Source organism: Ammospiza caudacuta, chromosome 1 (genome assembly GCF_027887145.1).
Source record: "Ammospiza caudacuta isolate bAmmCau1 chromosome 1, bAmmCau1.pri, whole genome shotgun sequence".
Taxonomy (NCBI): Eukaryota; Metazoa; Chordata; class Aves; order Passeriformes; family Passerellidae; genus Ammospiza; species Ammospiza caudacuta.
Window position 1 is genome coordinate 15,147,023 of NC_080593.1, and position 24,929 is coordinate 15,171,951.

General features: G+C 39.3%; 1 protein-coding gene across 5 annotated transcripts in view; it reads left to right on the plus strand.

Annotated features, from left to right (window-relative positions):
- Window positions 1-24,929, plus strand: part of EPC1 (enhancer of polycomb homolog 1) — a 64,661-nt gene that overhangs the window by 25,189 nt on the left and 14,543 nt on the right. For all 5 annotated transcript variants that reach the window (XR_009274771.1, XM_058805463.1, XM_058805454.1 and 2 more), the window contains 9 exons: window positions 16,025-16,184; window positions 18,162-18,307; window positions 18,393-18,599; window positions 18,967-19,115; window positions 20,422-20,578; window positions 21,898-22,071; window positions 22,183-22,272; window positions 22,358-22,506; window positions 23,628-23,980. Coding sequence is in view for 4 of the 5 variants with exons in the window: in XM_058805437.1 (XP_058661420.1) it covers window positions 16,025-16,184; window positions 18,162-18,307; window positions 18,393-18,599; window positions 18,967-19,115; window positions 20,422-20,578; window positions 21,898-22,071; window positions 22,183-22,272; window positions 22,358-22,506; window positions 23,628-23,980 (1,585 nt within the window). In the remaining variant the exon portion in view is untranslated. The remainder of the gene's footprint in view (window positions 1-16,024; window positions 16,185-18,161; window positions 18,308-18,392; window positions 18,600-18,966; window positions 19,116-20,421; window positions 20,579-21,897; window positions 22,072-22,182; window positions 22,273-22,357; window positions 22,507-23,627; window positions 23,981-24,929) is intronic.

A 24,929-nucleotide genomic window follows, 5' to 3' on the forward strand; every position in this document is an offset into this window, starting at 1 on the left:
GGGATGTGGGCTGCAGAATGTCCTAGAAATAAAAACAAAACCTTGCTGGGGAAGCTGGTGAGCAAAGAGAAGCTCTGAAGTGGTCCTCATAAGTTTCTGTTACTGAGGAAAATAACAAACATCTACTAGCACTAACTTTGAAGAATTGCTGTCATGGATAGGTTGTGGAACAAGTTTCATCAGAAGGTAACAGTTTTGGTATTGTGTGGCAGGATAGTATGAAGTTCTGGAGCCATTCTGAAGCAATAAGAAAAATATTCATAGATAGTTTCATTGGTAAATGAGAGCCTATCAAAAAAACAAACCTGTGAAACCAAGTCATCAATTATTCATTCATTTCATCAGGTAAAAAAGATCCCTGTGCATGATTTCATAACCTGATTATTATTAAATGTACCCAGAAGTTGGCTTAACTCAGTAATTTTAAAAATTAAAGTAGGGAGGTATGTGACATTTTATTTTGGCTTGTATTAAGTTGTGATTTCAATGGTGTAATTTTATGGAAAATAATATTTTGAATGTTTTCCAGTATTGGTTTTCTCAGGAAAATCATTGTCCTGTCTCTCAGCAAAATAAGTTTGCCTTCTTACTTGACCTGTGCTCAAGAGGAACACTATGAGAAGCATTTGTTTAGTTAGTAGGGGGAAGGGGAAGACTCAGCGTTAATTTTGCTGGAGACAGTGTCTTAACCCCCATTGTTTTGCATTGTGGTCAGGTGTGTATGCAGAGTTCCCAACTGTGTTTGTACTGGCTGGATGTTTGTTTTGCTTTTGTGGCTTGTTCCCACCATCACCAGGGACTGTGAGTGTGCACAATTTAGGCTGTGGTGTAATTTCTCTTCAGAAGTTCCTAGGGTTCAATGCTGGCTGATAAGTTCACTCTGAATTATTTCAACACTTTGCTCTTGCATGTTGGTTAAATAGGAATTTCACATCCACATTACCTAAGGATATTAGATGGGATTATTGCTGGGAGTTTGAAGGAAGTAAGTCCACCACTTTGGCAGATGGCACTGTCTGGACAGGTGGAATTGGAACCTGAGGTCCTGACTCAGCTTTTGGCAACAGGATCATTTCCAGGGATTGAGGGAACCTCAGTTTACTTTGGCTTGCAGTTACTGTAACGTGGGAAGCAGCATGAAACTGAAGCTGCACTTGGTAATTCAAAAGCATAACATCAGGCAGCTCTGAGTTTTATTCTTTGGGAGTGTATGCAGCATCAAGTTGATATTTTTCAAAACACAATGTGCTAAATAATCCTTTATAAATATGCTCACTAATGGTAATGTAGCTAAAATAGTCCTTGTAGACAAGGGATATAATGAATTAATGACAAGTACAAATACCTCACAGCCTCTGGTAATTTGCTTGGCACCACGTGGTGAGAGAGACAAGGTAGCATGTCTGGCAGAAGACTATTTTCTGGAGTCCTCTTAACTTTGTTTCTCTACCTATACATGAGCTGTATTCTCAGAGTCAGTGTTTGAGAAGAGCACAAAGCAGTCTCTGAAGTGTTTGTTGTGCTTGATATGTTTATACATTTTGTAGGTGCATTTATGTATCTTGTGCATGGATATTCATACCACTGTAACTTGATTCCCCTGCAGCCAGTGAGCAGCTGCACATGTGGGAAAGCAGGCACCTCTGTTGGGACTGGAGCAGTGGGATTTGCCTGACTCTCCTTGCACATGACATTGGGCAGTGGTTTTGTCTCACTCACACAATTCACTCTCACTGGGTGCACAGAGAGAATAGCAATGTCACTTAAAATACACTGAGCTTACAAGTACTAAGGAAATGCTTGTCCTTAGAGGAAACCTTTCCCATTCACTTCAGTTCTTCCTTTCCTACCCTCCTATGTGCGACTTTACTGTGTTGCTGAGTGTTTATACCTTGACAACAGGTTTGATCATAATTGCAGTAGAAGGTCATGAGTATGAAATGCTGGTCTGTCCTGCATTTTTAAAGGCAGTCTAAATAAACTTGGGGATTACAAAGCACAGTGAATAGCTGGTGTCTGACTCATAGGAGCTTGTAATTCAGCATGCACATTACTGATCAGGAAACTTTTAAGCTGCTATTTTGTTTAAGGTTTCAGCCTCATACAGGCCTCTTCTGTAGGCAGCATCTTTGCATTGATATGCTGTAATGTTTATTCTAAGTCAAGCAAAGGGTCTAAATATGCAGATTTACAAACTGTAGACTGACATCTATAGCAGGAAAGTCTAAGTTACTGACTAGTGCACCTGTCGCTGTTGGAGAAGCACTTTCCCACCTTTGTGGCATCAGACCTGAGGCACTGATCTGTTGGTGCTGCAAATATGGAAGCTCAGTGTGTTTAGTTGAAAAGTATGGGTAGTTCTACTTGCATTTTCATGAACGTACTTTGACAAAATGTAATTTGCTAGAGCAATTCTAAGTAATTGCTAAGCAAATTTCTTTTTTACTAGATGCCTTATGTAGTAAAGCTTAATTGTGTCTCTGCTGGCATTTGTACTTGGTGGATCTTACTTCAGTTTTCTCTAATGTCTTTATCATCCCTCTTGATACCTTGCTGTGTTGGTACATTAAAAAGCTCCTTTTACCAGGTTACAATCTGCAATGTTTGGGTTTTTTCATGTAACAAGCATTGTCATTTGTAGAAGTGTGAGGTAGGAGCTTTGATACCATTGGCACTGACAGGTATTCACAGACAAGCTTGGGTGTACTCTGCCATCCTATGTGTGCTTATGCAGCTCACATTTCTGCTCAGCACTATGTAGCAATTTATTTCCATTTTGTGATATACAGAGGAGTCAGGTACTTAGATATTGTGAAGTCTGCAAAAGAGCTTGTTTAACAGATTGGCTTTTAGTCATGGCTGTGGTGCACTGTATGCTTTTCCTGCAGACTTTTTCTTCCCCCTAGCCCTGAAGTGGTTAATGTTAAAAACCTTTGTTTGTTTATTTTTGAAATGATAAATAAGCATGATAGTTTAAGACAATGCTCTGAAAGCTTCTTTACTTTGAATTTTTTAAATGCAACTGTTATATATGAGCTTTTTTATGTGGACTGCACATGTGACTTCTTAAAAGGTGCTTGGATTGTTTAGGTTTTAAGGCAGATTTCTTTTTTATTTGACATGAGGTGCTGAACCTCAACTCATGAAAGAATGAACTTAGAAAATATTGATGCTTGGTTTTCTTGTTAATGGTTTTAACGTTTTTCTGTCCCCATATTATTGTATAATGTTCAGTAGAAACACCAATTAAATTCTGTTACTTAATGTGAATGACTGCTTGAGGTAATGAAACTGTACAGAAGAGGTAGTTAAACCTGCCACGCTTGTTGTAAATGAAGCAGTATTAGGGGAGGTACAACTGATTTAGTTTTGTGTGCTAGAGATCCTGTGTAAACCCTATTCACTCACTGGTTTGTTTGGTTTTTTTTTTAATTACTGTTTTTGGTTGATGGGAAAGGTAAATGAACAAAATACAAAGTTGCAAATGTATTGAGTTTTTTTCAAGCCTCTTTAACATTAAAGTTGAATAGAGCATACTGGCCTAAAAAGTTCATAGAGGAAATAAATTATTGGCCTGCTAAACACAAAGACTAAAATGAGACTCCCAGGTTCTGATACCTTGTGGCTCAGAGAGAGCAGCTGGGAAAGCATTGCTGTGGGTTTTGTGCCTTTTTACTCTCCCTGGTAATGGTGCCCATGGGCTCCTTTTTGAGAGACAAAGTGGTACTCTGATAGAAAGCACACTTGTCTTGCAAGTGCCCAAAAATGTTTCTGCATTCTGTGAGGAGTTTGCTTACTGGTGATGCCTGGCATTGAGGCTGCCCCAGCCAACCAGACTGGACATTTGTTTATGTGAAGTCCTTGGGTAGTTGTACAGTTTGGTGTTCAGAAATATGACAGTCAAGCTGTAGGTAATATTGAGTTTTAAAGTTTTACTGCAACTTCTGAGATGATAAATAGTAGTTGTAGGTAGGTAAAATTTTCAATATCTGTTTTTAATGTTTCTGAGAAAAACCCCAAACCAACTAGATCCTGTTCTTAGACTTGTTTTTTCTTCACTCTTTGATCATGTGTACCTCTGGGAAACTGTTGATTTTTGCAGTTTATGATGTGTGGCCTGAGAAAGGGAATGTTTCTGAGCCCTTGGTGAACTTAAAGCTGGGGGGATTGGGGTGCTGCTCAGACTCTCCTGGCTTTGTTCATTTGTCTTTCTTGTCTTGGCTGTACTGTGTGCTGCTGCCAGGATCGTTGGATCCAGACTGAGAGGTGTCAACTGCAAAGGGAGAAGAGGGTAATTGGGAAACCTGGTCTGAAGAAGAAAGCCTGTGGAAGCAGTGATAGGCACACTGTTGTTCATAGTTTATGTAAAAAACTTTGAGAGAAATGTCAAAAATTTCATTCAGCTGAAATTTGAATTCTTTCTAATTCTGCTGTGGAAATGTAGATTTTTGGCTTAGCCTTTAACTTCACCCAGTGCTATGTATGGTATTTGGTGAGGATTTAAAACTGGAAGAGTTGGGGCTCTTGTCTGGGTTGGAATGCACAACCCTGTGTTACCTGCATGTGGAAGAATGGTGAAACTGAATAGAAACCCTTGTTGGGTTACCATGTTACTTGTTATTCACATAACACTCAACAGTAGTATCAAGTCTCTGTGACTAATAAAAATGCCGGAATCCAGGTGTAAGCTTTTACCGTGCAAAATTATCTGAGTTACAAAGTATTGCTAATGCACAGAAATGTTTTAAGCAAGTGGCAAGGTAGATGCAGTGATATCCTTTAACTTGGGAACTTGATACAATTATTTGTCAACTAATGAAATGTCTTGAAGTTCCACTTCAGTGGTCCATATGAGAGGAGAATAATTTTGTTATAAAACTTTATGCTGGCTGTTCTAAATGGCATTATATCTGAAAACTCTGGAAAGGAAAGGTTAAATCACAAGAGCTGTTCCCATTCAGTTGTAGACTGTCCTGGAAACTATAATCTTTTGTACTGTATAAAAATCTCAGTTCACTTTGTGTTACAGTCTGATTTCAGTGTGGAAGTCATGCCCTGGACATGTATTTACATAATATATCAAAGCATCTTAATATATCAAGCATCTTAATATGTTCTTTAGAATCCTTATTTTAGGGAAAATTACTTTGTTTACTATAGATGGCTGAAATAGTTGTCATTCATTGCAGTGTCAGATGAGCACACAGCAGGCTGAGGGAAGGAAGGGGCTCTTGGACAGGTTTGCAGTTCAGTCTGATGTAGCAAAGTTGTGTGAGACAAGCTGAGCTGGTTTGAGTGTTTGTAGTGAGACGAGGCAGTTCCAGGGTTTTCCTAGGTTTTCTCCTGGTCGTTGCATTACCTGACAACTGATTAAGCTCACGAGAAGAACACTCACCTATGAGCGAGCTCCCTTCTCTCTGTGTCTGTGGGTTACAGGGCTGCCTGGGCTGAGGAGTTCGTGAGAGCCTGAGTGGTGACAGAGGAATGGATGGGCATGGCCATTACCAACATTTAGTGCCTTCTGCCAGTTTTGATCTTCTGCAATTCCTAAATGAAATACTTAACTTGATAGCAAGACCTGTGCTGCTGAGTGTGTGCTGTGCTGTGGCACTTTGGCAGGCAGACAAGTCTCTTTAGGTGTTCTGAGTGGGACCTGTGCTTGCAAAGATAGAGGTGCATGGTGTTTGTGAACTGTACTGCATAATTAATGTGTGTGTTAAATACTTGCATTTTCCTGATTCCTACGGTTCCTAGGTTGTGTATCTCATCCTCTCCAGCATGTTTAGAGCCAGTCTCATTAATTTCTTCATCTCTGCCTGTTTGTTTTGCACAATAGTTTTAAACATGAAAATTATTTCAGTCTACTGGTAACAGGATAACAAGTCACTCTCCATTTCTTCCAGCGTTGTTGTGAGCTCTATACCAATGTTAGATTTCTGAGTCAAATGCCCTGTGTGCCCTCCCCCTGTCTACCACCATTCACAGAACAAGAATAGAAGGTGAAAATTTCCTCTAAGTTGTAAGTAATTTGCTGCTGTGAGTCCACAAATACAGATGCAAGATTTCTTCCAGTGAAAGGGCAGACTCCTTCCATGCTCTTAGAAATGTCTGATTTGAACATGAGGAAAACAATCTGCTACAATGCTCAGGGTGATGTGGCTGATCTCATTTCTGACCAGTGTTCTGGAGAGAAGTCTAATAATTATGAAGGGTTTTTTGATACTTTGTTAATTACAAGCCCGTGCATTTTTAGAAGTAAATTAGATCCCATTTTCACTGAGTAATTGTTATTTAAACCTATGCAACTCTTTTAAATTGGCATTTTTAATAGAGATCTAATTATTACAGTGATTACAGTAGAAGAATCCTTCTTAACTGACTACTCAAGAGACTGACATCAGTTGATAAACAGAAGTGACCTCCATAATTTCCCCTCCATGAAAGGACAGTTGTAGGCTCTGCTGTAACAACAAGAAAACATTTTCTCTGCTATGTAGAATGATTCAGACCATTGAGAGATGTTGGCAGAAGAGCATCAGAAGGGAAGATGTAAAGCTGTGTGGTCTGGGTGAGTCTGCAGGCAGCTTCAGTTGATAGGAGAAGGTGTTCACTGTGTCCATATATACTGAGAGGCATAATAGGAGGGCTGCAATTGCCTGTGGGCCACACGAGGGACAGAAGTGATCTGCTCTTTTCCTTAGGACCCATCACAGGTAGAGCAAGGAAGGCTGCTTTGCTGACCCACCCTTTCTGTCCTGTTTTGGTCATGTGGGCTTCTTGTGACCAGATTTAAACTATTGCTAACACTTCCATGACATTCATGTACTTGAGTTCAAGAGGGTCAGAGCTGCAGTTATGCTTACCTACAAAACTATTGCCTTGCCATTACCAAAGGCCAGATATATCAGCTGTTATTCAGGAGCTGGCTTCTGGGTCTCAGTCAAGGATCACTGTAACTCAGAGACTGATCTTGTGCCAGAATAGCCATTGAAGGCTTCTGTGCATTACTGCAGGCAGGCTGAAATTGCCCTCATCAGTACAACCTCAGTCAGATTTGGAACTTTTCAGCAGCAGCTTTGGAAACAAGTGCTGTAATAAACTTGTCAGAATGTCTTTGTTATTTTGCAAGCAGTTAGGTGTGACTGCCTGTGTGTGTGAGGAACCGAAGGCAGTGTGTGGTGTGTTACTGAGATAAGTGCTTCTGAAGTGACCTGTGGAGCTGCTGCTCAGGAGCAGCTAAGCATTTCTGCTTTCAGTCATACAGAAGCCACTAGAGCCACTTTCTGCCCTGAAGGTACGAGTAGTGCAAAGGCAGTGTCTTTGGACAGTTTGCATTGATCCAAGGTGTATTCTGTGTCTGGCTGTGCATTCTGTACATTTCTCTTGCAGCATTGTTGGTGCTTGCCTGTCCCTGGGTGAGCTTTCTCTATTATGGTGGCATTCAACTGCCCCTGAGTCCCACAGAAACATATTTCCAGTGCCTGAACTGGTTCTAGGAATGGAGAAGGAATTACATGAGTACAGAATAAGGCAAGGCGTTAAAAATACAGACCTCTTTGCTTTGCACATAAGTGTCTGATACTACTCCTCATGTTCCTCCTAATCTTGGATATAAACTGCCTGATTAGTAAGTTACAGGACAGCTAAGATCTGATAACAGAAGGAGAAGGTAAAGAAAATGAGCCAGTTCAGGTGTTTTATTCCTTTCTGGCTTCTTTATGGACAGACTTATTGGATTGAATATCTAGACAAATTTTCTCAAAATTTGCTTAACTTGACCATCACGTTTCCAATAGGCTTTCCCTGACCCTGCAGGTTACTGAGATCCTTATATAGCTGAGACCCAATATGTGTCCTGTGGGTCACTGAGCAAGCCAAGGTGGAGGCTGGAGAGTGACTGGTGTGCAGTAGGTCATAGAAGTGGTTCAGCAGTCCCTGCTCTATATTTTGGAGTGAGTTTGCCTGAAAGGTCTTGGTCTGCAGCAGGGTCTCTGAGCAATTTTGCTGTGTTTTCCTCCACTGCCCTTCTCACATCAGCAATATTTACTGGTAGAACCTTTATCATCTCTGTGAATTTAGCAGCCAAAAATATTTACCTTATAAGTCTGGAATCAGGTGATTCATGCACCAGTTTGCACCTCTTGATGACATGATGAACAACTTCTGTTTTTTTCAGTTCTTAATAATATTTTCTAATTTGATCTTAATTATGGATTAATGTGTTTATATTTCAAATGAGCTGCTATTGTTGGATTTTTTGTGTGTGTTTAGAGGTTTTTTTGGACCATAAGCTGCTAGGAGGTGAAATGTGTATTGAAAAAGACAGGTCTAAGAGTTTGTATGGCCTTGGTTGTGTGTCAGCTGTAATCTGACTCAGTGTAACTGTTGTGAGCCTAATGCCTCTTGACAACTGTCTATGGAAACTGGTTCCCTTTCAGTTCTTATGCCTTAGCCACTGTGAGTGCAGTGAAGTGGCAGCCTTGGGAAAGCACTTCTGTCAGGGAGGGGTGTGGGAGGATTTTGCCCAGTCATGCTGATGGAAATCAGCAGTTCTGCAGAGATGGGCAGTGGTTTGCCTTAGTTCCCACTAATGACACAATCAGTTGTAGTTTGTTTTTGTATAGGTTTTGTTGCAGAGACAGAGATGTGATTCTGATCTGCACAGGCTTGAACTCAGTCCTGTGTGCTTTTTAGAAGTACCAGTACTTTTTAAAACTTGTCCACCCCACCTTTTGCTTCACCCGCCAGCAAAGACACCACTCTCTTGCTTGGGGTAAACTTGGGGTATTGGGAGACTTTCTGTTCTGCACATTGGCCTTGAGAGCTGGTGTTTGCTAATTTCCATAAGCAAATGTGCCTTAAGTTATTATTTCTAAGAGGTCTGAATTAATTGGAGAAATTATTTGAGGAAACAAACAAATTACAAAAAAGTGGATTTTTTCCTTTATTTCTTGAACAGATGCACTCATTGCTATTGCAGTAACATTTTTTCAGTTGCCTTTTAAAAAGGATAATACACATTCTGTTGCTGTGGTTTGTTCAACTGTAATGACAGGTTGTGTCACTTAGTATTTTAATGCTGTGTGCTGTGATTATCTTACTTGGAATGTGGTCTCCAGAGTGTACTGCAGAGTAGATATTTTGTCAAAGAAACTTCTGTGTTCTCTCTAAGTGCCAGTTTTCTTTTAGAAACTGCAACTAATTTAAAACCCACAGTCATGTTGCCAAAAATTTAAGAAGCATTATCAAAATGTGAAAGAAGGCAAATACTGCTTGCTTGCAGTTGCTGTGCTTCTGCTTGTTTCTGCTTGCAGGCAGGAGTGCCTGTGGTAGTCAGGTTGAGCCACAATCACAGTATCCTTTCTTTTGTGTTCTAATTGTTGTAATTCAGATTTTTGAATGCACTGTGCTAGAAGTGCGTAAAACATGGAAATACTGAACTTGTGACAAAGAATTGGCCCTATATCCTTGCATTATCATTTGAGAGAGGTCTACTGCCCACCACAAAGCAGCACTGACCACAAGTTCTGGTTCCTTCAGTCTGTAATGAGTGCTGCTCTGCTTTGATTTCCCTCGTGCCTTCGTTGCTGTCAGCTTGCTTTACATTGTCCTTTCACTCTTTGATGTTTTGGAGCATGTGTGCAGTAAGAGTGGATATAAGGGATAAACTTGCTGTCCTAAAATTGCTAGGAAGGAAGACCACAGAATGACCATTAGTGCCAATGCATAATTTTGCTTATGAAATTGCATCATACTTTGTTACATTCTACATAGTCAGAAAAAGAGTTGCTGTTTTGGTGGGCTTTTCCTATAGACTCTCTTAATTAGAGGAAACCTAAGGAAGGAAAGTAGTTATCAATCTTTTTGTTAGTTAAACAATTAACAGTGCAATCTGATATGTATTGGTGTTTTAACTGTCCAGATAATTTTCTGGACAGGAATATAGTGTGGAGAGTAAGGTGCAATTCATAGAATAATGGAATAGCCAGAGTTGGAAGGGACCCACAAGGGTCATCACATCCAGCTCCTGACCCTGCACTGCACAAGCCCAGCAGCCACTCCATGTGCCCGAGTGTTGTCCAAACACTTCTTGAACTTTGTCAGGCTGGTTCTGTGACCACTTCCCTGGGGAGCTTGTTCTGACTGAAGAACCTTTTTCTGATATCCAAGCTGAACCTCTCTTGACACAGCTTCTAGCTGTTCTGAGGTCCTGTCAGCTGTCACCAGAGAGAAGAGGTCAGTGCCTGCCCCTTGGTTCGTGTTTCTGCCTGAGTGGTACAAAGAGTGATGGAGCTGTGCCTTCCCCAATACACCCCCTGTGACACCCTCTGTCTCTGGGCCGAGTGCTCCCACTGCATCCCTTTTTTTTGGGATTATCAGAACACATGGTGAGCCAGTACAGGATGCTAACCTGATGGAAAACTAGCTTGGGTGCTTGGAAAAGTGAGCAGATTTTTATAGAGTTTTCGTGTATGAACTCTTTACCTTATAACACAAATTTGGCTGAACATTAGTAAAAAGTAAAAGGAATGAAGTCTGAAAAACAGTACCATTGTTGTGAAATTACTGGATCAAATTAGCATTACAGCACTCCTAAAATTGTAATTACAATAGCATTCTATGTCAGGCAGAGAAAGCAGCTGAAAATGAAAGGTTGTCTGGGTATAAGCACAGCTAATAGGTTGAAAATAGTGAAATGTAAAAGTGCAAAGCAGTTTCAGGGAGAGTAAACTCCCTTCAGTAAGTACATGTTGTGAATGGTATGTGTGAAAGATCTAAGGGAAGCAAGCTGGGATAGAAAGGGAAGAAATTTTGAAGCAGCCTGCTGTGGTGTTAAGCAGTTCAGGCTGAGTGATTTTGTAAAACAAATGCAGGTATTTCAATGCTGTTTCAATCAGGAGGGTACACTAAGAAAGAAATGTGACTACATTGAAAGTGGAAACTTGTTAATAGGAACAAAATATGTGAACAATTCATATTTACATGAAAGGTATATCTTGAAACAAGGTGAGATCATCTAGCAATGAAGGTGTGGAATAAGATGAGAATATTCTGTGGATGTTTGTAGTAAGAAGTTTTTCTTGATTGTACTTGATACTTGAGATGGTTGAAATGTTTCCTCAATCTTAGTGGGGGGGCTTTTGTCTTTGGTTTTCATTTTAAGGCTTTTTAAATTCAGTGAAGGAGTAAAGCCAGTATAATGGGGAACTGCTGCCAAAGGGGATCATCTTTCTCTCTTCTGCATTTCCCCACTGCTTTGCATACACACATCCTGGCAGTTCAGGGAGCCAATTTTTCAGATGACTAATTGTTTCTAATTGTTTTCAGGGGAAATAACAGGACAGTGATGGCTTTTTGTGGAACTGGTTCCCATAGCTGTCATCATAGATTCAGTCTGACATAAGGCTGTGGTAGTATGGAGAATGACAGCAAGGGGCACAAGACTGAACCTTGTGGTGCTGGCTGTTAGATAAGTTTTATTCTAATGTGACAAATTATAGTGTTTGAGCTTGACTAGCCCATCTAAAATTCATGCCAGGAATTTAAAAAAAACAGTCTGGAATAATTATACAGCTATTTGAGAACTTCAGAGGGGCAGATGATCTCTGAGGAGAGAGAAAAGGCACTAAACCATGCTTTAAAACAAACAAAAAAACCCCCATAAAATCCCTCAAAAATTCCAACCCAAAACCTCATAACAGTCAACAGACTTTTGAAAAGGTGGAAACTAGAGGGTTACAAACAAGTTATCTTACCCAGAGTTCCTGGAGGAATATGGATAATGTAAATTATTTGGCCCTGGTGATGACCTGGAAGATACGAATCTCTATGGACACCTAATAAGAGATTTTGAAGAACAAACCCCAGTTGACCCAGTTGAACTCTATTTTGTGGCAGGGCACAGGACCTAATGGATAGTGGTGTAAAAAAGACTTTGATACTGCTTTGTTGTGCAGTGAATGGAAGCAGTTGTGCAGTAGAAATAAATCTACTTGGAATACTATATCTAGAAATAGATGGACAAAATGAAAACATTGATGGATTTCCTAGGTGGTCTGTCTTTAAATGCCAGGTGATGTTTCCAGGAGTGACTGGGACTACAATATCTACATACAGATCTTCCTGTAACATGAAGAGCAGCCAGAAAGTTTGATTAGGATTTGAATTCAAAATCATTCTGACAAATTAATGAAACCACTGCATTTTAAAATGGAAACCTATGGATTCAAATGAACGAAGTGTTGCATCTTGGTGGGAGTAATCAGCTGTGCAATCACAGTGGAGAATGACTGAAGAATAGAAACTGTAAGCTGTAGTGTGTTAGTTAATAGTAGATATTTAGCATGCTTTCTTGTTAAAATTACTGCTTTTGAAGTAAACAATTGTACCTGATTTATATGTGTTACTGTCATGGTTTAGCATGGTTTGATTTTTAGTTAAAGAGAAAATCTATCTTTTACAGAAGTGATTCTCTGTGAGGACTGCTAACAGCTTCCTCCAGACTCAACAAAACCAGTCAGCTGGCTAGTTTTGAATGTTGAATATTAAACCACTTAAGGAAGCTGAACGTGCCTCTGTGAAATCACACTTAAAAATGAACAAACCAGGAAAAATTCTCCTGCTTCTGGCCTTTGAACAGATAACTGGGTGCTGGCTCAGCCCGCGATGCAGCTCAGCTGAGGTTGTGCTGCTGCTGAGCTCTAACCAGGGCCAGCTCTGCTCAGGATGGCCAGGCCGTGCTGCCAGTGCCCCAGGAAAGCCCCGTGGCTGGGAGCAGAGGGCCCTGCAGCCCTGTGCAGAGCAGCCCCACGGCTGGAGCTGAGCACAGCAGGGTTGCAAAAGAGCCCCACGGCCGAGCCGCCGCTGCCCAGCAGAGATCGTGTGGCTGTGCGCAGGCCCAGGCAAGATACCAGCTCTGTCAGTGCATGCATGGAACTTGCAGACATCAGCCCTCTCTCAAGTGAGAGAAAAGGAAAGGGTGAGGACATGTAAAGAAAACATGGAGACACTGAGGCCAGTGAAGGAGGAGTCAAACCCCAGATGGGAGGAGATGCCTTAGTCTTGGGCTGAAATTCTCTTGTGAGGCTATGGTAAAGATATCATTGATACATCAGACTCTTTCTTTTTCGCTGTAACTCCTGGAATGCCCTGGGGGGATGTGGCATTCTAACCACAGCCATGAGCAGAGGCATCAGTGCTTCAGCCAGCAGATGTTCAAGTAGCTGTGATCCAATGAGAAGCTTGAAAAGAGAGAAATGAGAGAAACCTTGCCCCAGGGATAGAATCGCTGAATATTCTGAGCTGGAAGGGACCCACAAGGATCATCAAGTCCAACTCTTGTGGACTCAGTGAATGGTCCATATGGGGATGGATGCCACAGCCTCGGCACTACCAGCACGCTGCTCTCACCAACCGAGCTAGTGTCACCTTTGTGGAAAACCTCTGCTCCCAGAGATAATAGAAAACTTTTGTTTGTATAGTAGAACAGCTCTTCCTTAAAGTTGCACCCAATAAGCTGAGGCGACCCATGGTAGTAGTTGTGGGAATTTCACAATTGCAGATTTCCGGGTGGCTGCTATTCATGAAAATTAAAACCATGAGACAACTTTTGTTGTGGAAAAGTCTATATGGCATGGGAGGAGAGACTCCTCTCCCTAAGTGAACTGAAGAAAGATATTTTAGAAGTGGTAAACTGACTGAAAATACCAAATTTTGAACCTTTATGTTGTCAGTGGTAAAGGAGGGAAGAGTTGGGGGGAGAAGTGTTCTGAAGGTTCATCCTGATTCTTATTGTTCTTCTTTTAGTTCTGTTAATAAAGTTTTCTTTACGCTCTTTATACAAAGTTTTGAGCTTACTTTTGCCCTTCTCCTAATTGTTACCTCACAGCAGAAAATGAGTAAATAATTGTAGTGAGTGCCCTGGTGTTGGGCCAGCACTCAACCCACCTCAATTACCAGGAATGAGAGAGATGTGCTGAGCCACCAGCTGAGATACTGAAGTTGGGGGCAAAGTTGCTCTTGTGGGTTTGTCCAAATAAGTGAAAACTTAAATGCATGGAAGTGTAAGGAGAAGTTGCCCTGTCTTAGTTCCTTCTGTTTAGTGGAGTATCTTTTGAGGCGAATTGAAATTCATATGAACAATTAACAAGGGTAATTTTTTTCAGTGGGGGAAATTTTACACAGTTGTTTTTTGTAATATGTGGCACTGCTAAGACTCTCTGCTCACATAGTGAGTGTTTTTGTAATTGGGATGAAAGGCAAAACCATGATTTGTGCTTTTGTTTAAAGAATACTGTTAAGATTTCTTTAAATACAGGTAACTTTAACCTCTTAATACAGAACTATAGGCTACTGGTACTTACAAGTTGTGTCCATGTCAGAGGTGGATCAGAGAAATTGGAATCTTAATTTAGTGTATGACATCCTTTTCTTTTCTGAAATAAAGCAGGTTTTTGGTGTTATAAACACAAGCTGGATAAATACATCATGAACCCTTAATATTATAAAACCAGTAAGCATTTGCTTAACTAAAAGAACATTGGCTATTATCTATTTGATGCAGAATCCTACTGGCTATATGAAGATAAAGCTTAGTTCCCTGTTAGGCAACAGGTTGTAGCTGTGTAATCCTGAAGAATTATTACAGTTTACAAAATATTGAGATGTCTGACAGCAGTAATTCAGTCAAAGGTAGAAAATAAGTTAGTTGGTCCATACCCAGGAGGGAATGCTGCCACACCTCCTAGATGATATGTGTGTCTGGTCTTAACAAATGCTGCAGGTCAGAAGCAGTGCAGTGAGTTCTGCTTGCAGCTCTGCTGTGCCTTGTTCTCGTGATTGGTCTCTTCTTTCCATGAAGGTTTTTATCCAGGGGACAGATGTGAAATAATGTTGGCAGCTTGTGTGAAGATAGGCTCAATTCCTGTGAATTCTTTCAGCAGAATTACATGTTAGAACACAGTTGAATTTCAGGCTGTGTCAGCCTTGCAGTTTACAATAAAGCCTATTTTATAACCTTCTTGATTATTTATCTTTTTCTAAAGTTTAGACAGAAGATCTTAGTTGCCATTCTTGTACCAAAGTACTTAAATTTGAGTCAGACAGCCAAAGATACAGTAAGATCATATGGATAAACATCATACATTCAGTGTTAAAACCAACTATCACTGCTGCCCTTTTGCTACAGTTCCTGCTTTCAAGTATTTCAGTGTTTTGAGTATTTCTCAGCATCTCACTGAGAGATGTGTTGGCATAACTGTTGTAGCACTGGTTTACTGAGCACCTGGGGAGGAACAGAATAGAAACTTAGGAAACCAGCCCTGCTAATAAGGAAAAAATACCTTGTTGTATTGTTGGTAAGCCACTTAAAGATGTGCACGCATCTGTGTGGTTTCTGTTAGTAACCAGAACTCTGCTGGTACTAGTCACTGTCTTGACAGAACTATGGGGAGAATGGTTTGCATTTTTACTGGTTTTTGATGGATTAGGAAAAGGAAAGGGAGGATAATGGGAAGCATTACAATAAATGAGAATTTATTGAGAATTTAGGAGTCATTCACTGGGTAGAAATCATTGCTGTTTATTGGCAATAATGGCAAAGCCTCCTCTGTGGTTTTCTGACATACTGACAATAAATGGCCAAGGCAACTACAGAATAGTACTGGAGTCAATGTCTGTCTGCAACTACTTGTTATACTCTGTATGTCTGATAGTATTAAGCGTTATGTTGTGTTATACTTGTTATACTCTGTATGTGTGATAGCCTTGAGCGTCTCTGAAGCGCGGCTGTGCGTGTCTCGGTGTGCCGGCCGGCCCGGGGCAGTTGGGAAGCTGCGGGGCGGGAGGGGCGTGCGGGGGGACAGCGCCACCTGCCGGGGAACGCCGGCCCGGGCAGCGTCCGCTCTTCAGCTCAGGGCTGAGCAGAGAGAACGTTTGCAGAGAAATACCTCCTGCCACCTGAGCGAGGCTGAGTTCTGAAAATGTTTTCTCAGGTTTTCCTTTCACTTTTTTTTTTTTTTTATAGGAACATCATTTGCAGCGGGCTATCTCAGCACAACAAGTTTATGGAGAGAAGAGGGATAACATGGTTATACCAGTTCCAGAAGCAGAAAGTAATATTGCATACTATGAGTCTATATATCCTGGAGAATTTAAAATGCCAAAGCAGCTGATTCACATACAGCGTAAGTAAAGGAGTTCATTCATTGAAATATGCATGGGGTCTGCTTTCTCCTGGCAGCAGCTGACAGAAGGAGAGGATACAGTCTTAAGCTGTGCCAAGGGAAATATAGGTTAGATATTAGGAAAAAGTTTTTTACAGAAAGAGTGATAAAGTAGTAGAATTGTCTGCCCAGGGAGGTGGTGGAGTCACCATCCCTGGATGTGTTCAAAAAAAGATTGGATGTGGTGCTTGGTGCCATAGCTTAGTTGAGGTGTTAGGGCTTGGGTTGGACTCGATGTTGAAGGTCTCTTCCAACGTTGTGATTCTGTGGGAATTTATTTTACTAGTAGTTAAGACATTATTCATAAATGTCTGAGCTCCCATCAAGAATGACTTCTGAGAATTTATTTTTCAACATGTTGAAAAAATTCTACTTGATAAAGAAGTGTGCTTAATTCTTGTTCAGTAGTAACAGTTCGGAGGGAAATTTAGATTAGTTAGCAAGCACAGACACAAATCTACTTAAAGAGGAAAATACATAATTCATGCCTAAGAAACAGAATACCTGTTCCTGAAGCATCATCAGGATAAAATGGCCATAGAGTGGATTGGGGAGCCAACCAGAAATGACAATAGCAGTTGAAGTATTTGCCTATGCCTGGTGCAAGTATTCTACATCTAAAAGCAGATGGGGTTTGCTGTCACTGATGACTTGCAAATTTGTTGTAGTCTTGTTTTTGTTGGAAGATAGCAGCTATTTGCTATGGATATGACCCTTCATGTGAGCACTACATTCCTTCAGATACCTTTGGAAAAAAAAAAATGAAAAATACAGTCTGTTGCAGAATTCTGTTGTATGGTGTAATAAACAGAATTGGAAAAGTAGTATCTGTGCTATGTAAGCATATCTCATGCCTAATTAACTTTGGTTAAATGCTAGACTTGTATGTCATTCCAAGCCTCAACAATGGCTTAAAAATTTGAATTGTAGAATAGTGTGGGTTGGAAGGGACCTTTAAAGATCACTTAGGTCCAAACTCCCTGCAATGAGGGGAGTTCAACTTTATCAAGTTGCTCAGAGCTGGCCTAACTGTGAATGTTTCCAGGTATGGGCATCCACCAGTTTTCAGGCAACCTTTCTAGTGTTTCACCACCCTCATTGTAAAAAAGTTCTTCCTTCCTGCTAGCTGTCTTCCATGCTGATATTAAGGTTGTACTTTTCATTCTTATTTTCCTTATCTGGCTGTTCTAACAGCTGGAATTGTCAATTTTAAGCTGCACTGTATTCTACCTATTTGTTTATTAAAAATGGGTATGTGTTTTCACATGTGCACTTGGAAAGAAATTTGTGTCTCTTACCAACCACAGCAATTTGAATGAGGCATGGGAACTGGGGAGTCACGTTTCAAGTGCAGTGATGCATTTTGGTAGGATACCATTGCAAACAGTTGTTGGTATTCTGCAAGACATTGCTTGTATTTGGAGATACTTTGCTACCTAGGGTAGATCATGCTGGGCCAGTGTAGTCTGACTCATCTACATCACAAAAATCACTGGTGAGGATATGTTAAGATCATTGTAGTACAGGCTGCACATGCATTGCTAGGAGTGCCTTTGATGTGTGTTTGGGCTGAAATCTGAACTGCTGATTGTACAATACATAAAACTCCAGAATGTTTGGCAGCATTGAAGATTTTAATGAATCTAAAAATGTCTTACTGAAGCAGTGAAGCAGTAAGCTGTTAGTTGGTTTGACCACTAATAAGTTTTCATTGGTTAACAAACTATAACAAGTTGATGTGAACTTTTATGCCTAATTTTTAACAGGGTAGTTTTTTTTTCAAGGAAAAAACCTCAATGTTTACATCCATGTGGAAGTAGCATTACAAAATTCTAACAAATAATTTTGGTTTTCTCTTGAGAAGTGTGTGCTGTGGGCACTATTAGAACAATTCATTTTTATAGTAAAACTAACTTTAACTTTTATTGTATCATTTAGCTTTTAGTTTGGATGCTGAGCAGCCAGATTATGACATGGATTCGGAAGATGAGATCTTTGTGAATAAGTTGAAGAAAAGAATGGACATCTCTCCTTTGCAATTTGAGGAGATGATAGACAGACTAGAAAAGGGCAGCGGTCAGCAGGTACAACGGTACTTTGAATAAAGAATTTGAAATACACGCTCTATGTATTACTGTGTCAAAGTGACATGCTGGGTTTTACATTTAGCCAGTCAGCCTGCAAGAGGCCAAGCTGTTGCTGAAGGAAGATGACGAGTTGATCAGAGAAGTATACGAGTACTGGATTAAAAAGAGGAAAAATTGTCGAGGTCCTTCACTTATTCCAGCAGTGAAGCAGGAAAAACGAGATGGCTCCAGCACAAATGACCCTTACGTTGCTTTTAGAAGACGAACGGAAAAGATGCAGACACGAAAAGTAAGTGTATCAATGCCTCCCTCAACTTTTCTTTCTTTTCATTCTCTATCTTTCCAGAAGTTGCTTATTTCAAGAAAAGATTTACAACATAATAAAAAATTGAATGTTCTGTTTTTAATTTGCTAGGGCAAAAAACATAAAACGGCTTTAGTTGCACTATTGAATGAAAGTTTATATTCACTTTTTCACTAAATTTACTGTTAAATACTTAGGGTATTGGCAGGCTGTGTATCATTGATAACATGCACATGCTTCTCTTTGGTTTAGCATGTGACTTTTTAAATATACCTAAATATTTATAACTTACTTTAATTCAGATTATTTAACTTGAATTATGTGGGAAAACACGTGTTTTGTGTATCTGCAGAATCGGAAAAATGATGAAGCTTCTTATGAGAAGATGCTGAAGCTGCGTCGAGATCTGAGTCGTGCAGTAACCATCCTGGAGATGATAAAAAGGAGGGAAAAAAGCAAGAGAGAGTTGCTGCATTTAACACTGGAAATTATGGAAAAGAGGTAATGTTTATTGAAAATTTGCTGCAGAAAGCTTTGGAAACTACTTTATATTTGGGTATATTTAAATATTTGAACAGTGGGAGATTTGAAAAATAAGTTCAGATTCTGTTTCACCTTTACAGGATAGCATATTCATATTTGCTTATGGAGAAAAAATAAAACATTAGAAAGTTGCTTATTAAAGGGAGGGTTATTGTCATATTAAGCTACATTGTTTTATTACATGTGTAGATACTTTCAAACTTAGGTATCTACTCTGTATATTATACCAGAAGAGAGATCATAGTTTCAAAATCATTTGAAATTGTGTGTTAAGTATGTAGATTATGGAAATCCCAGCTATTTTAAGGCCAGTTTCAATCAATACCATTCTTCTTCGATTTAATGATCTCTGTTCTTTGCGAAAAAAGCTTGATCTAGTATCCTTCTTGAGGAAAACAAGCATTTCATGCAGCATTAAATGTGAGAGTCATCTCCAGCTAGTGCTTCTTTTGCCATCCTATTGATTGTCTGTGTTGTGGGCCAAATGCTCTGCCAAGTGTCGCTTTCCCAGTTGACTGAGGATCACAGTTGTAGTGTGGAGTTGTCCTTTAGGTTGATACTTAGGCTAGAGAAGTCTGTTCAGATTCTAAGTGTCCATGCTTGAAAGCAAATGTTTCAAGTGAGTACCTAAAACTGCAGAACTGACTTCTTAGTCTGGGTTTTTAGGGAGACAAGCTAAATTGACTCTATCAGGGCACTTATTTTAAGCCCTGAGCATTTTCAGCAGAAACAGGGAAGAGAAATCAGGAAGATTTTTTCAGTTGCTTTTTAAAGGAAATAAGCTATTGAATAGAGCGAAGACTTAAATCTCTCCCCTGGAGGTAGAGAGCTGTATTTCAACTCAGCATTTCTCACAGGACTTGAAATGTAATGTTTCATGGATCTGCTTTTTGAAAGTACTCTGTAACACAAAAGGACGATTCATGAATAAGGCATTCTGTTTCACTGTTAAAACTTCTTGAGTGATAAATTCTTTAAATGGTACCAGTCCCCAAGGAAAGGGGTGGGTAGCCCTCTCCTTTCTTTACACTATTAACTTTTGGAGATGCTTTACAGAGTAGTTGTCCTTTTTTTATCTGTCAGCATTATTCACTGCAGTGAGTTTGCTTTTATTCATCTCCTTCTCTGGAATAATACTTTTTGCACTTATTGCTGATATACTGGATATTCCTTTTACCCCAAGTTGCAAGTATTAATTTGTTTTTCTGAATTTTTTACCAGATAGATATTGTACTCCAACAAATAAAATTTATTCTGATTTCAGGTATAATTTGGGTGACTACAGTGGAGAGATCATGTCTGAAGTCATGGCACAGCGGCAGCCGCTGAAACCCACCTATGCTATTCCCATTATTCCTGTGACTAACAGCAGTTCTTATAAACACCAAGAAGCTATGGAACTGAAAGAATATAAAGTCAAAGTAAGTCATGTCAATAACAGAGTTACTGTTTGTGCTGTGAATGTACATAATACACCATTTTTGGATTGGAGGAGGGAGGAAGCTTTTTAGAGCTGACAATAGGGAAGCAAAGCCTGCAAGTGAAATAAAATGGCTTTGTTCTGTTGGAGTTTTAGGGATAACAGATTACCAGCATTCCTCAAGATAGAAATAAAGGAAGTACAGACAAACTACAGATAAAAGGACACATGCAATTGTGTTCTTATTCAGGAAGATGGAAACATACTACTGTCCATAAAGCTGGGATGTACTGAACAAAACTGTATTTATTATAATTAGGCATTGTATAGAGATAGAACTAATGATGTGAATACCATGTATTGTTCTAAGCTATATAGTTAATTTAATACAGAGGGTTAGGGCTTGTTTTGTTTCTGAAATATGATCCATTGATAATTCTCCCCCTGCTGTATATCTTTGGTTTAATATTTAAGTAAAGTATCAAATAATCTTATTTGATTTAGACGGCTGACAAGTACTTTTCTCCCTGCAGGCTTTAATTTTGTGTCATACAAACCATAGCTACAGTGCGAACAGCTGAGCATGTTAAATAGGTCAGGTGACACAGGATAAAGGCTGAGGTATAATTTGAATTTTAAACCAAGGCAACTTGTAACTAAAGAATATTCAGAGGCTGTTCTGAATTTGACAAGGTGGTTTTAATCAGTGAATTCTTCCACTGGTAGTAAGGCATTGTCCTTGTGATTGCTGGTGTGTACTTGCTTATCAGTGATTTTGGATCAGTGCAGTGTCTCACAGCTTGGAAACTTGGGAAATACTCTTAAATTTGACTTTGCATAGTATGGGGAAATGTGTTTAATTTGTAGAGATTTTTGCAAGATTATAAGTATCCTTGAGAAGTCTTTGAAAATCTTGGAGAAGTTTTTTGCCTTCAGAGCATTGCTTGGTACTTAGTAATACCCTGACGCTACATAAATGGGTACCAATTAAAAATACTAGGAAATAAAAAAGGTGCCCCATAGAGATCATGATACATATTTTGGTCTGCTCCAAAGTAGTACTGTTACCTTAACTGCTAGTGAGTTACCTACCACAGATTGGGCAAACGGTGCTTGATTCCACGTTGTCTGTTCAGTGTTTCAGTTACTGGAAATGAAATTCAGACACTCTGAAATGACTGCATGTTTTATTGGGAACATGGTAGAGAATTGAGTTCATGTCAGTGTAATGACCTTGCTTACACAGAGTTTAAGTAAACTCCTATTTTAATGTAATTTTCTTCTGTGTGTAATTTTACACTGCTTTCATTTTCCTTGCAGCAAGATAAACCTGATGTTATTAGACCCAAAAGAAAGTATGAGAAGAAGCCAAAAGTCTTACCTTCGTCCGCTGCTGCTCCTCAACAGACAAGTCCTGCTGCACTGCCAGTCTTTAATGCTAAAGATCTGAATCAGTATGATTTTCCTAGCTCAGATGATGAACCTCTTTCCCAGGTAGGACCTCTAGTGTTTTGTGCTGCTCTTTGGGAAAGAGCAGAAGTAAAACTCAGCAATTTTCTAATATCTGTCCTCATACACCACTCTCACCTCATCCTCTCTCCAAAGGTTTTGTCTGGTTCTTCAGAGGCTGAGGAAGAAAATGATCCCGATGGTCCTTTCGCCTTCCGTAGGAAAGCAGGCTGTCAGTACTATGCTGTAAGTAGAATTTCCTTGTGCATTGTAAGACAGAGTGTCACTGTGTGAAAACATCTTGTGTTTAATTGTTTAAAATTCTTTTAAGCCTCATTTAGACCAACCTGGCAACTGGCCGTGGAGTAGCCCCAAGGAGGGAAGATTAGGAGATGTGCGTTACAGATACTGCTTAACCACCCTCACTGTCCCCCAGAGGTGTATTGGGTTTGCACGGAGACGGGTTGGCCGTGGTGGAAGGTAAGTGCTGTGTAGTTGTTGCTGATTTTAAAAAGAAAATTAAATCAGTAAGATGCAAAGAAGAAAAAGTCTAAAAAAGACCCAAAAATTAAAAAATTGGGGCCATCACAGAGAGATTAGCTTGCTAATCTCTCAATTTTTGTTTTGCACTAGTGGAAGCTATTTTAGTAATGTTTTATAAATAGTTCTTGGGATTTTCTATTGCTTTCATCCCATTTTTGGCATGAAAATGCATGTATATCTTCAGTTGTGATTGGTTTGTCTTTCAATTGCTTGCATAGCTATGCTCAAATAGTAGCATTTCAAGATAACAAAAACTGTATTTTGCAAAAAATGCTTTGCAGAGTTTAGACAGTATTGGATTATTTTGAGAGAGATGCTTAGAAATTATAATAACTGTTAAATTTCAAACATTGTGAAAAATACCAAATAATTACGTATTTCAGGCATTTTGCTTTTAACAATCTTTACTGAAAACAATTTATAAATGGTTGAGTGTGTAAGTATGTGATGTCTTTAAGAAAATAGTACATTTGTATTAAATTTTTGTTAAAAGTAAGCATGTGATTTGCACTTCAAATTTATGCTTTGTACCTCTCCACATATTATTAGTAAGCCAGCTTGGCCAATCAGCAAAGTTGGAATGAGATCTGATGGCTCTTACCAGGTGGTTTCCAAGGGGATTTGGATGTTAATGTGTAACATCCCTACTGTTTTGGGTTGGTTGTAGGTATAGTTAGTATATATGAGAGTAAGGCTTTGGAAATGAGGTTACTTTAGGGGACATATTAATCACTTTTTACTTAAGCAGTGTTATTCTCTAGGTCTTTTGTTTTAATTCTGTGTTGTTGAAATATCCTTAATAAAAATGTGATGTTGTACTTCAGCTCTTCTTCAGACAGTAGAAGCGAGAATATACCTAAATAAATACCTAAATACTTACTGTGAAATAACAGGTGGTCATGCATTGTGTCAGGGGAGTGTGTATGTGTGTGTTGGCTTGTTCTGGAATACTTCAGTCTAGCTTTTATCCTTTAATCATCCACAAGCACACATGACAAACTGATGACTTCCTTGGTGTTTCCTTGCCGCAGTTTAATTGTGCTTTGTTCTGGTCCTAGGGTGCTACTGGACAGAGCGCATTCGGACTACGATAGTGCATTTCATCACCTGGATTGGGAAAGCTTTTCCTCATCGCAACACTCTTCAATCAGTCAATTTGCCAATACCTCAGAAACAAATACCTCGGACAAATCTTTCTCAAAAGACCTCAGTCAGATACTAGTCAATATCAAATCATGTAGATGGCGGCATTTTAGGCCTCGGACACCATCCCTACATGACAGTGACAATGATGAACTCTCCTGTAGGAAATTATACAGGGGTTTAAATCGAACAGGCACAGCACAACCCGGGACCCAGACATGCAGTACCTCTATACAAAGTAAAAGTAGCAGTGGTTCAGCACATATTGGTATGTCTGTTTTAACAAACTTGCTTCTAGAAGTTTTAAACTTACGTCAGAAAATCCAGAATATCATTAGGTCATCCATATTTTACATTGTGGTCTATTTTGATGGTTACAGCCTATCTTCAAGTGTGACTCTTTTTGCTACGTTGAATTTATTTGCATTTTTTGCTAACAGTAGTGTACTGCATCTGAGATTTATACAAATGCTACAATGGTATGTAATTACAATTGTCGAAACATAAAAGTTGAAACAGTATTGAAACAGTGTAGGGTTTAAGTTCACTGAATATTTGGATTTTTTGAAATTAAAAATACATTAATTGAAATGTTAATATAAATATTATGCACCAAATTTTTTCTAGTACAATGTTAATATTATGTACCAAATTTTTTCTGGCAGTGATGGGAAATGTTTAGGTAAAATGTTTGCATTTAGAGTCCCAGCATGCTATGAATTCTTACTTGAACTTAAATGAACTTAAATGCCATTTCCTAGCCAAGAAGTATCTAGCCCACCGTCACTGCTACATCTGCTTATGCTTAGCAAAACTCTTGGACTAATCACCTCTACATCTTGTCAGCAAGTGGCAGATTACATCTTATAGAACATAATTACAGATTTGAGGATCTGACTCTGAAAAAATGTGATGTGTTAGTGGTTTTTAATTGGAACACTATTGGATAGCATCACTCTTGCTTCTTCTCACTGGAAGAGTGGTATTTACGTGGTTAGAATGGAACTTAGCAACTCATCAAAATTCATGGGTTACTTACTGTAAATGTCATCTTTTTATAGAAGGTTAAAGTACGTCATTTTTTATATAAAACAATCTTAGAAGTTCACCATGGTTTTGTAAGGAGTATCTAGAATCATATTTTCCTTGCCATATTAAATTATGGCTTTGGAAATCAATCAGAAAACCTGGATAATGTAGGAGTGTGGTGAGCAGAG